The sequence below is a fragment of the Lynx rufus genome, unplaced genomic scaffold (genome assembly GCF_022079265.1).
Source record: "Lynx rufus isolate CCGP_SWC_20201006 ecotype Redwood Valley unplaced genomic scaffold, mLynRuf1.p SCAF_1, whole genome shotgun sequence".
NCBI classification, from domain to species: domain Eukaryota; kingdom Metazoa; phylum Chordata; class Mammalia; order Carnivora; family Felidae; genus Lynx; species Lynx rufus.
Window position 1 is genome coordinate 90288738 of NW_025814823.1, and position 13862 is coordinate 90302599.

At 43.7% G+C, this 13862-nt stretch overlaps 1 protein-coding gene across 2 annotated transcripts in view; it reads left to right on the plus strand.

The window, feature by feature from the left end:
- RNF130 (ring finger protein 130) overlaps nucleotides 1–13862 on the plus strand; it is a 109426-nt gene that overhangs the window by 80013 nt on the left and 15551 nt on the right. For both annotated transcript variants that reach the window (XM_047082834.1, XM_047082842.1), the window contains exons 4-5: nucleotides 7361–7432; nucleotides 9240–9322. In XM_047082834.1, coding sequence (XP_046938790.1) covers nucleotides 7361–7432; nucleotides 9240–9322 — 155 coding nt within the window. The remainder of the gene's footprint in view (nucleotides 1–7360; nucleotides 7433–9239; nucleotides 9323–13862) is intronic.

Here is a 13862-nt window from a genome sequence, read left to right on the forward strand (position 1 = left end):
GCTTCAGAATAACATGGAGTGAAAACTAACAGGATGCTGCAGTGAGAAGTAGACAGACCTGCAGTTATAGTCCGAGATTTCAGCACCCCTCCCTCAGTAATTAAAGGAACAAGTGGATAGAAAATCAGTGCGCATATAAAAGATTTAAACATAACTAATTCAGCCTGGTTGACATTTAAAGAACAATCCATCCAACAAAAGCAAAATACACATTCTTTTGACGTGTACTCTAAGCCATAAAACAAGTCTCAATAGATTTAACAGGATTCGAGTCTAACAAAATATGCTCTCCGACCACTTGGAATTAAATGGAGACATCAATAACAGAAAAATCTTTGAAAAACTCAAATATTTAGAAACTAACTTACTTTTAAATAACCCATGAGATAAAGATAAAAGGGAAATTCGAGAATCATTTGAACTGAATGAAAATGAAAACGCAGAATATCAGAATTTTGAAAGTTCCACTAAAGCTGTACTTTATATTAGAAAAGATGAAAGTTCTGAAATTAATACTCTCAGCTGATGCCTTAAGAAACTGGGGGAGGGGCACCTGAGTGGCTGTCAGTTAAGCATCTTGGTTTCAGCTCAGATCATGATCTCACAGTTTAAGCCCCACGTTGGGCTCTGCACTGGCAGCATGGGGCTTGCTTGGGATTCTCTGTCTCCTCTCTCTCTGCCTCTCCCCAACTCATGCTGTCTCTGTCTCTCTCAAAATAAATAAACTTTTAAAAATTAAAAAAAAAACTGGGGGGAAAGGAGCAAATTAAATCCAAAGTAAGCAGAAGAAAGGAAGTAACAAAAGATGAGAGCAGCAGTCAGTGAATTAGAAAACAGAAAATAATGGCTCTAAGAGAAAATCAATAAAATTGATAAGCCTCTGGCCAAATTGTTCAGGAGGAAAAGAGAGAAGGCACAAATTAGCAATATCAAAAATGAGAGCAGTGACATCACTACAGATTATAAGGATAACCAGTGAATGTTATGAATATTTCTATGGCAATAAATTTGACAACTTCTAGGAAATGGACAAATTGCATGAAAGACACTAATGACCAGAGCACATGCGAGATAAAAAGATAAATAGCCCTGTGTCTATCAGGAAAGTGCACTTGTGCACTTAAAACCTTTAAAAAAAAGTGCGATTAAAACCTTAAAAAAAAAAAATCTCCAGGCAGGTGGTTTCTGGTAAGTTCTGTCAAACATTTAAGGGAGAAATATATAAACTCTAGAAAATTGAAAGGGCAGGAATACCTCCATATTTTAAACATAGCCAGCATCTTCCTGATACCAAAACAAGATAAACACATTACAAAACAGAAAACTACAGACCAGAATCCCTCTTGAACAAAAATGTAAAAATTCTAAAGAAATTTTAGCAAATCATACCCAATAATGGGTAAACAGGATAATTCATCATGACCAGGTGGTATTGATCCCAAGAATGCAAGGCTGTTTTAACATTAAGAAATTAACCAATGTAATTTTCCATTTTAACAAACAAACAAAAGAATAAGAAAAGAAAACCATATGTTTCAGTAGATGGAGGAAAATACATTTGCCAAAATCAAACATCCCTTCCCAATTATAAAACTTTTTGCAAACGGGGCATTAAAGGTAACTTCTTAAACTGGTGAGGGCATCCAAGGAAAACTAGCAGCTATACCATCGTACTAAATGATGAAAGATCAAATGCTTTGTAAGATTAAGAACAATAGAAAGATTTGTGCTCTGATGAATTTTATTTCCACATTGTACCAGAAGTTCTAACCAGTACAGCAAGGAATAAAGAAAAGAAATAAAAGGTACCTGTATTAGAAATGAAAAGTAGGGGCACCTGGCTGGCTCAGTCGGTTAAGCATCCGACCTCGGCTCAGGTCGTGATCTCACAGTTCATGAGCTCAAGCCCCATGTTGGGCTCTGTGCTGACAGCTCAGACCCTGGAGCCTGCTTCAGATTCTGTCTCCCCCTCTCTCTTTCTGCCCTTCCCCTGCTCAATCTCTCTCTCTCTCAAAAATAAACATTAAAAGGGACGCCTGGGTGGCGCAGTCGGTTAAGCGTCCGACTTCAGCCAGGTCACGATCTCGCGGTCCGTGAGTTCGAGCCCCGCGTCAGGCTCTGGGCTGATGGCTCAGAGCCTGGAGCCTGTTTCCGATGCTGTGTCTCCCTCTCTCTCTGCCCCTCCCCCGTTCATGCTCTGTCTCTCTCTGTCCCAAAAATAAAAATAAACGTTGAAAAAAAAAAATTTTTTATAGAAAAGATCAAGTAGGGAAAACATGCTTTTATTTCATGAGATTGATTCATTTTCAAGATGTTGCCACAGTGACATGTTCTTTAAATTACTTCTTAGGATTTCTTTTGCAGCCAACTAAAAAAAATGGAATAGACTTTAAACAATAGCTCATGTGAGCAAGGTGGGAAGCATGGGGGATAGACTTTAGAAAGGGATATTTTTCTTCTCTTAAAAAGAAAAAATGCAGTCGGTTAAGCGTCCGACTTCAGCCAGGTCACGATCTCGCGGTCCGTGAGTTCGAGCCCCGCGTCGGGCTCTGGGCTGATGGCTCAGAGCCTGGAACCTGTTTCCGATTCTGTGTCTCCCTCTCTCTCTGCCCCTCCCCCGTTCATGCTCTGTCTCTCTCTGTCCCAAAAATAAATAAACGTTGAAAAAAAAATTTATAAAAAAAAAAAAATAAACATTAAAAAAATTAAAAATGAATAAGTAAAGCCGTCTTCATTCACAAAGCACATTAGTGTCTATGTAAAAAATTTGATAGAGTCTGTAAAAAGGTTTCTGGAACTAATAAATGGGTGTTAGCAAGGTTGAGAGATACAATATCAATATACAAAAATCAACTTTATTTCTCTACAAGCAGTAAATGAGAATTGAATTTTTTTAAGTACAATTTTCATTAGCATTAAACACGATAGAATCAACAGGAAATTATTAGAGATCTGACAAAAGATGTGCAAGACCTGTACAGGGAATACTATAAAATATTGCTGAGAGAAATTAAATAAGAACTAAGTAGATGGAGAGAGATACATTGTTCAAGGGAAGACTCAATACTATTAAGATGTCACTTCTTTCCATATTGATCTGTGCATTCAGTGCAGTCAATCATAATGTAAATCCCAAATAACTTTTTTTATAGAAATTGACAAGCTTAACCTAAAATTCTTATGGGAGTGCCCTGGGTCAAGAACAACCAAAAGGAAGTTGGAAAAGAAGTTGGAGGTGTAACACCACGTGATTTCAAATTTGTTCTTACAAAGCACTACAAGAAATTAATGATTGTGATATTTACTTAATGATAGATAAATGATACAAAATAGTGTTCAGACACAGTCCCACATATTTATGGGCAGGTGGTTTTTGCCAGATGTACAAAGGCAATTTTGTGGAGAAAGAGCAGCCCTTTCAACAATTGGTGCTGGAAGAACTGGGTAGCATATGCAAAAAAAAAAACCAAAAAACCACCATGATCAGTACCTCACACCATATACAGAATTAACTCAATATGGATAAGAGGCCTACATACAAAACCTAAAACAATAAAACTTGTAGAAAAGAAAATAAGGGAAAGTCTTACAACCTTGGCTTAGACAAAAATTGCTTAGATATGACACCAGAATATAGTCCACAAATGAAAAATTGATAAACTGACCATCAAAATTAAAAACTTATGCCACAGGAACACCTGTGTGGCTCAGTCAGTTAAGTGTCTGACTTCTCAGCTCAGGTTGTGATCTCACAGTTCATGAGTTCAAGCCCCATGTTGGGCTCTGTGCTGACAGCTCAGAGCCTAGAGCCTGTTTTGGATTCTGTGTCTCCCTCTCTTCCTGCCCCTCCCCTGCTCGCACTCTGTCTATCTCTCAAAAATAAATAAACATTTTTTTAAAAATGAAACTTATGCCACAGAGTGACAGAAGATATATACAAAAGGAATTGTGTTTAGAATATGCAAAATACTCTCTCAAGTCAATAAGAGAGCAACTCAGTAGAAAAATGGGCAAAAGATTCAGACACTTCACCAGAGAAGATATGCACATGGCAAAGAGGTACCTGAAAAGATGCTCTCTGCCATTAGTCTTAGGGAAATGCAAATTTAAACCACATTGAGATAACCACTACACACCTCTTAGAGTGATCACAATCAAATGAAAAAAACTGGCCATACCAAGTGTTGGTGAGGATGTGGAGGAACCGGGATTTTCATACACAACTTACGGAAACATAAAATGGTCCACTCACATTGGAAAACACTTTGGCAGCCTCTTGAAAAGCCAAACACACCCACCATACTAGCTGGTCTTCCCTCCTTTGTAAGTATTTACCCCAGAGGAAAGAAAGCACAGGTCTTTACAAAGATTTGTACAAGTAAATAAAGTGGTTTTCAGCTTTGTTCATTGAAGCCAAAAGCTGGGAAACAATACAAAAGTTCCATCAACAGGTAAAAAAATAAATACATGGTGGTATAATCTGTGTAATGGGATACTTCATGGCCTAAGAAAGCAATGAACTATTCATACATGCAACAATATGCATTAATTTGTTATTTATTTTTGAGAGTGCGTGCACTTGCAAACAAGTCGGGGAGGGGCTGAGAGGGTGGTGGAGAGAGAATCCCAAGCCGGCTCTGCACTATCAACATGGAGCCCACTGTGGGGCTTGCACTCACAAACTGTGAGATCATAACCTGAGCCAAAACCAAGAGTCAGACGCTTAAATGACTGAGTCACCCAGGTGCCTCAACATCACGGCTTAGTCTTAAGATAATTATGCCTAGTAAAAGAAACTTCGTGCAGAATAGTACATGCTGTAATACTGTATTGTGTTTGTGTAAAACTCTGAAAAAAGCAAAAAGTGGATGGGTGGAATGGTGGCAGGAAGAAGGGATTAGGAAAAGGCACAAAGAAATTGCGGGATGAGGGATGCTGTCTTGATGGTAGTGATGCTTTCAAGGGCCATGTCAAAACCTCAAATTGTACACTTTAAACATGCAGTTTAGGGCGCCTGAGTGGCTTGGTTAAGTGTCTGACATTGGCTCAGGTCATGATCTCTCAGTTCGTGGGTTTGAGCCCCGCGTCGGGTTCTGTGCTGACAGCTCAGAGCCTAGAGCTTGCTTCAGATTGTGTCTCCCTCTCTCTCTGACCCTCCCCAGCTCGCACGCTCTGTGTCTTTCAAAAATTAATAAACACTAAACATGCAGTTTAAGTCAGTTCTGTTTCCATAATGCTAAAGATACATACATTATACAGATTAGGAAAGACTTGAGGGGAACAGCAACCAAATGCAATGTTTGGACTTTGTATTCCGAGTCAGACAAGCCAACTATATAAAGACATCCTGGAAACAACTGGGGATATTGTAGTAAGGTCTGAGTATTTGATAATGTTGATTAATTAGTGTTAATTTTGTTAGGTAAGACAGTGGCACCAAACAAAAGTCCTGTCAGACAGAGTGAAGATGTTGTGGGGGAAATGATACCATGCTTGTGATAGGCTTTGAAGTCCCCTAGCACAGTAAAGAGGAGGGGACAGATGAAGAATATAGGTAAAATATTGATCATTGAAGCTACATGTGGATACATAATGCATATGGTTCATTGAATTCTTTTGTGTGTTTTTTTAAATCTCCCTAAATTTTTTATGTTTCTAATATTTTTTTTGTAATCCTCCGGATATAAAATCAGGGTCCTCTCTTCTAGCCCCCACCAACCTCCTTCACCCTCAGCATCTGCCTCTTCCCACAGTTCAGGATTTGCTTGTGTGTAGTGGCCACCTATCCCCGTGTGCCTGTCTGTACCTCCTATCCCCAGGTGATTATTGGTAGGGCCCTCTGACTCTCAAAACATTCTCATTTGCACAATAAAATATATTCCCCTCCTAGTCATAGCAAATGATAATTTCCTTCACCTTCCTGTGTTTCACACCTCTTTATCTTTATTAGATCATTCCTTTGTCTAGGAGTCCCCCCTCCTACCCCTGTGCTTTTTCTTATCAAATTCCTTCCCATGAGTGTTCCAAGTCTCAGCTCAGGCATCCTGTCCTCAAGCCCTTCCCTGACTTGCCTCCCCTGCCCTGTCCCACCCACCTGCGTTAGGCTGCCCCCCCACCCCCCTTTGTGCTGCCTCCCTACTCAGGCATGCCCTGCTGTACAACATTCAGTTAAAATGTGTTGACTGGTCTGTTCCTCAGTTCGGTTAACTTTTCAAGATTAGGAGTGCACAGTCTTTCCACCTGTAGGTCCTTGGTATCTAGCAGGGCTAGCAGCATCTGGCAAAATGTTGGATAAATCCAGCCTTTGAGATTCCGTAACTTAACCTGTTCAGACAACCCAACCCTGGAAAAATAAACACACCTTCCTAAGATCATGGAGCATTGTAGTAGCAGAGACCAAAGGAGAGCCCGTGACCACCTCTCTTCCACTGTGCCTGACAACGTGATAAGCATTTTCGGGCACATCGGAGGTTCCTTTTATTAAGACAGCTTATGTATACATCTAATCGTCCTTGAAGCTGAATAGGAAAGCTGTTAGAACAGTAGTAGTGCTGTGACCTGTACAAGAAGTAGATTTCAATAATGCTGTAATATTGCAAAGGTTTATTAAATATAGAATACAGTAGTGAGTAGGACACCTGGTTTTTTTCATTATTACACACTTTTTTTCATTATTCAACCAGAATAATTCATTAATTCAATTCAGAATGCTGAATCTGTGAGGAAAATGCCAGTTTTTTACATTTTTTAACTGCTTTTTTAGAATCCATTTCCTATGATATGACATGGAGAATGTTGTAAGATAACAGGGACTGTATATTTAATTATTTTAAAATCAAGAACGTAATCCAGAGGGGTGCCTGAGTGGCTCAGTTGGTTGAGTGTCCAACTTCGGCTCAGGTCAATCTCGCGGTTCATGAGTTCAAGCCCCACATCAGGTTCCATGCTGACAGTGCAGAGCCTGCTTCAGATCCTCTGTCCCTCTCTCTCTCTGCCCTTGCCCCACTTGCACACTCTCAAAAATATATGTATTTTTTTTAACATTTATTCATTTTTGAGAGACAGTACAGGCAGGAGAGGGACTGGGGTGGGGCGGGGGCTGGTGGGGGGGGGGGGGGGGAGCGGGGAAGACAGAATCTGAAGCAGGCTCCAGGCTCTGAGCTGTTAGCACAGAGCCTGACGCGGGGTTTGAACCCACAAACTGTGAGATCATGATCTGAATTAAGTCGGACGCTTAACTGACTGAGCCACCCCGGTGCCCCAGACACTCAAAATAAATAAAACCTTTAAAAAAAAAACAAAGAACACCTTATCCAGAGATCTTGCATTTAAAGTCTGTTTCTCTTTGTAATTTTCATAGCGTCGTCTTGGAGATGCCGCTAAGAAAGCCATCAGCAAATTGACAACAAGAACAGTAAAAAAGGGTGACAAGGTATAGTAGTGAAATAACCTTAATACTGTAAAAATAATAAAGTAGTTTTGCTTTCGATTGGTGGGAGAGAATACATCCTAATCATCTGTGTCTCGTTTGTTAGGTGATTCCTTTTCTCCAGGTAAACCCCTGCTTTATTTTAAACTAACCTCCCCTTGAATTCTTATACTTAGCATGCCTCCTTTGAAGCCCCTCCATGCTGTTTTCGACTTTCCTGGACTTTTCGGTGCTCCTGCCATTATCAGCTTCCTTGGTCTACTTACAATTAGTTACCCCAGCTGTGGTGTTCCATGGAGCTTTCTCCTGCCGCAACCAGGGATACTTTCAGGAAGAATGCTAATTAATGGGTCCGTCGGTACACTCAGTGGCCAAGAATAAACATTCTCCTCCCTATGCTTCCTGAAACCTGGCCGCACCTCCTTTGCTTAGCCCTTCGCCAGTTAAACAGAGAGCTGGAGGCCCACATCTCGAAGGAGTGTCATTCGCAAGGTGCTTTCTGTATGGCAGGCTAGACTGGTGGAAGGAAGACCACAGTGTGTCAGGGTTGAACCCTCGGCTTGGGGACTGAATGAGAAAAGCAGTGGCTGAGAGCCACTGACAACAATTCCCCAGTCAGGTCTCCAGTTACGTGGAGCCCGCTTCTGCTCTATAAGGACAAAGTAGCAACCTGGTGTTAGACCCTACATCCAATGTACTCAGTTATCTGAAATGAAAAAGTTGCATCTCTAAAAGGCGTAAATCCCAAACTGTTTTCTGCCCTACCCCCTGGCACATTTTAACAAACAGCTCTGGGAGGGTAATTTCAGATGAGTTTCCATCCTCCTTAGTTTCACTACTTTCTGGACTTCACTCATTTTTATTCCCACCACCTTGACATCACCATATCCAGTTTTTCATTGCAGAAAATAACAGCAGCATCAAAACAGCTGCCCTCCAACCCCAGAGGAGTGGTCACCCCTATGAATGCTTTCTTGGCCCAGCAGCCACATTAATCTAAAATTCCCTGGAGCTGGTGTAGCCTGTCCATCCCTACTGTGTCCTTCAGGCTAACACAAAACAATCTTTCCTTATTCAGAACAACACCTCTTCCTAGTTTGTACCTCCTAGACCTACCAAGTGTTGTCCCACTGAGTTTCAGTCCAAGTGGCCACGACACAGCAAAGTGTCTCACCCTTCCTGGCTTGGGCTCCTGGAAATGCTAACTCAGGGGAATCCATTTTCCAGCACAGATGAGGAAGGAAGCCAGTTAACCTCATGACCAGACACCTGGCTGACTCTTCCTGACCCTTGATAAAGACCCAGTAATGAGTTGGGCCATGACCATGCTCTACCCCAAATCTGTGACCAGCTCCCGTCCTTGGGGCTTTGTCTTTTGGGGGCTCACTGTCCTTTCTGCCTGTACTTAGACATGTGGTCACACGACCCTTCTGATGAAGATGCACATTGTGGAAGGTGTGCAGTGACCTGGACCAGAACAGTGCTGCAGCAGTGGGAGGAGGGGGGGTGAGAGGATGGTCCAAGGTAATAGTGGATTTGAATCTTGTTTTTTTGACTTCTGAGACCCTTCACAAACAGAAGTAGTATTAACTGTTACAACATAGTTTAAAAACAAAGTAGAGTTGTTGAGATGCAATTTGGGTCAATACAGGTAAGCAAATGAAAACACATTAAAATTGTTCATAACTTTTCATAATCACTTGCTTACCATAGTTGCCACAGGAGAGTTCTTAGTGGGATTGTATCTCCTCTATTTAGGTGTATCTTTAGTTTTAGCATGTGACTTTTGTGCCTGTGCTTTTCATTGCAGGAAACAGACCCAGACTTTGATCACTGCGCAGTCTGCATTGAGAGCTATAAGCAGAATGATGTTGTCCGGATTCTCCCCTGCAAGTATGTCAGGTTTCTTGGCTTAAAAAGGACTAATCCTAACGTGGTTTGCATGTGTCCCTTTCAGAGTGGTTATCCTACTGGCTTTTGAGAGCCACCTTACCCATGGCTCTTGTGGCTGGCAGCAGGCCATGCTGCCTCAGCACAGACTGCACGGACTTCTCTGCCTTGAGAAACATAAGGGGAAAAAACATCTGGACACATCATAGCCTAAAAACATTAAGGTCAAGAATTTTTAAAGTATGTTTTTAAGTCTATTTGTTTATTTTGAGAGAGACAGAGACAGTGCAAGTCGGGGAGGAGCAGAGAGAGAGGGTGAGAGAGAGAATCCCAAGCAGGTTCCACGCTGCCAGCACAGAGTCTAACACGGGACTCAAACGCACAAAACTGAGATCATGACGTAAGCTGAAACAAAGAGCCAGACCCTTAACCCACTGAGCACCCAGGTGCCCCAGGGTCAAGAATTTTTAACTCTGTGACTTTTATGGGTTTCAAAACCAGCCACTTGTTCCTCTCCCTATTAAATGTGAGCACATCACTAGGCCCTCCGACGAAGGCTTAGTGATGCTCACTTGGTGGTGGAAACCAGAACTCTGGGGCTTGGACAGATGCTTCCCCCAAGCAGTGGGGGACTGCTGGGTGCTGTGTGCCTGCTCCAGGCCAGTCACTCTGCTCTGTGCTCTCAGAATTTGCTGTCCTGGGAGAGGGTCAGTGCTTTTCTCCCCATCATACAGTGAAGGACAGTGACACTCCTAGTGGATGCCGAGGCCACACAATCCAGAAATGGCAGAGTCCAAGTAAAGGTCAGCCTTGAATGTTGGCACTCCACACCTGGGGCCACATACCTCCCTCCAGAAAGAGGGTCTTCACCTGTATTGGCACTCTATAAAAAGAGCAGATGTTCTTTGGAAGCATGTTGATTTTTGCCACGGCGCCATCTCAAGCTAGGGATTGTGAAACAGTAAGACGCACAATTCTGAGTGTTGATTGGAAAAATAAAAAATCGCTGAAAATCGAGGACTTTTCCTCTTCCTTCTCCCTTCTCTTAAAACACACGCTACTTGACCCTGACCTTCTAATAACACGGAACATGGGAGCAAATAAGATAAATGTCAGTATTTGTCTCCATGAGGCTATTTTGAACCCAGAAAGATCTGTGGGTTTGTTTTTTTTTTTAATCCTAAACTCAAGAATAATTCCATATGCTGAAACAGAAAACCAGAGTCTGGAAGTCAGGTCAGTCTAGTTTACATACAAAGGATAATCTACAAAACTGTCCTATAGAAAACTAAATTGTGTAATTATATAATTAGATTTCCTTCACCTGTCATCATTGGTCACATGAGGCTGAAGGAAAGACACATCCAAGTACAAACCAGGAAAAAGATTAGTAGGTACATTATAAAACATTATCATCTCTCAGCTGCTTTTTTTAAAATTTTTTTTTTCAACATTTATTTATTTTTGGGACAGAGAGAGACAGAGCATGAACGGGGGAGGGGCAGAGAGAGAGGGAGACACAGAATCGGAAACAGGCTCCAGGCTCTGAGCCATCAGCCCAGAGCCCGACGCGGGGCTCGAACTCACGGACCGCGAGATCGTGACCTGGCTGAAGTCGGACGCTTAACCGACTGCGCCACCCAGGCGCCCCTCTCAGCTGCTTTTTAAAAATGTTTTTACATGCACAGATTTCTTCTGACACTAGAATCACCAGGAAGAAGCCAAATTCCATCTTCATATTTCAGGCCAGGGTCCCTCCTCCAGAGGAACCATCTGGACGTAAGCACAAAAGGCCTCTAAAGCCATTCATGCTTATTACTGATGAGAGGGTGTCTTCCTCAGGGGAGCCTTGGCCAAAGATGGATTACTCCAGAAACTTGCTCCCCATGCCCCCCGCCCCCTTAAGCATTGGCTTTTCCAGCATTTTGTTCTTAGTCCTCCTTTTTCTTAACTTCATTCAGTGCTTTCCAGACCTGACTCTGTGTTGGAATCAGTGGGGAACATTTAGAAACATCACGGAGCCCAGGTGTGTGGTTTTGAATAGGTGCCTGAGCAATGCTGAAACTGCATGCCCTCCATCAGAGTCTAGAGCTCGGCCTGCTCTTAGCCATCCCTGTGGCTGCTCCTGCCACCAGAGAACTGGTTCTCACCCTTTGTGTCCATGGTCTGCTTTTGAGTATTACAATTTTGGCAACCGTTAGCAACACTTCCTTGTACACGTAGTTAGGGCACTGCTCCCTCAGTCAGCTGTCTTCCATGCTGGGTCCTTGTCTGGACTAGACATGCCCACTGCCTGTATATCAGAGCTCCCCTTTTGCCTTGGAGCAGGTTGGTGTCTGTACCGCTTACTTCTTAAGCCTCAACAAGTTGTAGCTTTCTCTAAGCTGTGTCACACAACATGCTTGGCAGAACCATTCACCTTACCAAAACGGTAACAACAGCATAATTCTCATGTACAGTAAAAATCAACTTTGCACATTGAGCAACGTTTTGTGGGACCAGAATTGACAACTTTTCACCTGGAGCCAGGTTTCCGAGCCTTGGCACTGTTGACATTTGGGGCCGGTGTGGAGGGGTGGGGGAGGCTGCCCTGTGCATTGTGGGATATTTGGCAGGATCCCAGGCTCCACCCACTAGATGCTGGTAGCACCCCACACACAGTTGTGACAACCACAGATGTCAGCAGTTGAGAACCACGGACCTTACAGGATGACCTCGCTCACATACCCATCTTCACTTCAAATCTTGTCTAAGCCTCTGGTTTCCGGTGGGCTCCTCTAGAGTACTTTCAAGTTGCTTCTGGCCTGTGCCCCTGCCTACTCTGTTCCCTCAGCCTGGGACACCCTGCCCTTCCTCTCTCACCTGTAGGTCTTTGAGACTGAGCATCTCCCTTGAGCTCTTGTTGCCAAGTGGCACTGGTACCTCCCTGCCTCCTGTGGAACTCCAGGCAGACCCCCAACAGGGCCCAGGGTGCTGCCTAGAGCCCTTCCCTTTCCCGGTCAGCTCTTCTCATTCCTCACAGCCACACTTCTAAGTGTGTTCTGTCTCCTTTAAACACCTCAGCTCATCCCTTTGTTCCTCACTCTTGCCGGAGAGCTTCCTCATCACTTCCACGGAAGAAATAATGGTTGTTAGATACTGAAATTCTCAGCTGCCTGACAGCAAGCTTTCAGGTGCACCTGCCTCCCAGCCACGCCTGCAGCGTCCCCTCCTTTCTGGGTGGAGGAGGACCCCCTTGTTCCGATGTGCCCCTTCCCTTCCTCAGGGACCTTGCTCTGTAGACTGTCTGCTCCTGCCAGGTTTTGTTCTTTCTATCCCTGGCATCTCGACATAAGCAAGCACTTCCTGCAGCAGTTTCTTAATCTGTCTCCAAATACCGTCCTGCGGCCCCTCCCCTCACCCCCAGATTTAGGGAAGGATCTGTGCTCGCTGTAACCTTCTTCACCTGAGTAAGGGAAGAAGAAAACCTAGGTGCCTTTGTTTCTGTCCATCCTTGATTTTCAACCAGCCTGTCTGCAGACTGAACTTTCTGTCTATCGATAGCAGTGCCCTCATGGATTGCTGGCTTTTTGGTGCATGACCTTTACTTTTCGTCCTCTGTCACGTTCATTTACTGCGAACAGATGGTGGTTGGCATTGCTCTGGGGCCTCCTGCTTGTGTCAGTTGATTACGGCTGATCATCTAGGATGTTCGCCAGCATGCCCTAGAGACTACCGCCTTATTTAGACCTCTGATTTAAAGGTCAGCCACAAAATTTTTTAGTGGTTAAAAATACTTTTCAGAAGTGGAGTGCCGCAGCTTGGATAAACATGTGTCCGAGATGCCACTTTGGGTGCTAAGAGGGGTGCATCGCTGTGGTGCCCCACCTCGAAGGAGCGCCTATTTGCATAGCGTCTGCTGCCAGGCCCAGCGAGGGGGGAGAGTTCTCATCTCTGACCTTTAGTAATCCCAGGTCCTTTTATATTTGTCAGGTTCTTACATGGCACCAAGAGGCTGCAGAGCTGTGCAAACAACTCCCCTTTAGTGTGCACTCCTCACCCCACCCCCAGCCATCGTTCTACTCTCTCTAGTTTGTGTTGGTTCGGGAAGGAGGAAAGGGGGCGGACACCGTATGCAGTGCAGTTCTGCTGGTTTTGTTCCTTTCGTGTTCCATAAATTCTGCATTCTGTACCCCAAGGTATTTCTTCTAAGAATAAAGAGCTGTTCTGTTGAAGTTGTGATCTGCTTGTCCTTCCCATGGTTCCCTGTTCCTCAGCCCATTACCTGCCTTCCATCCCTGTCCCTGTCCACCTCTCTGTCCTGAATGCTTCTGTGTGTGTGTACTTTGACTACTCGAGTCTCTCAAAGGGCTTCTTCTCAAAGTCTGGTTGGCCCCAGCTGCCGCCCGATGAGACATCCGTGGTACACGTGCAAGCTAGTCCGAGGTCACGGGTGCTGGGCGTGCCAGCACCTGAGGCCCACTCACTCGTTCTGTCATGTGAAACGTTACCATTAACTTTGCCTGAGTGTATGTTTATTAAATTTTTTTTTTTTCTCAACGTG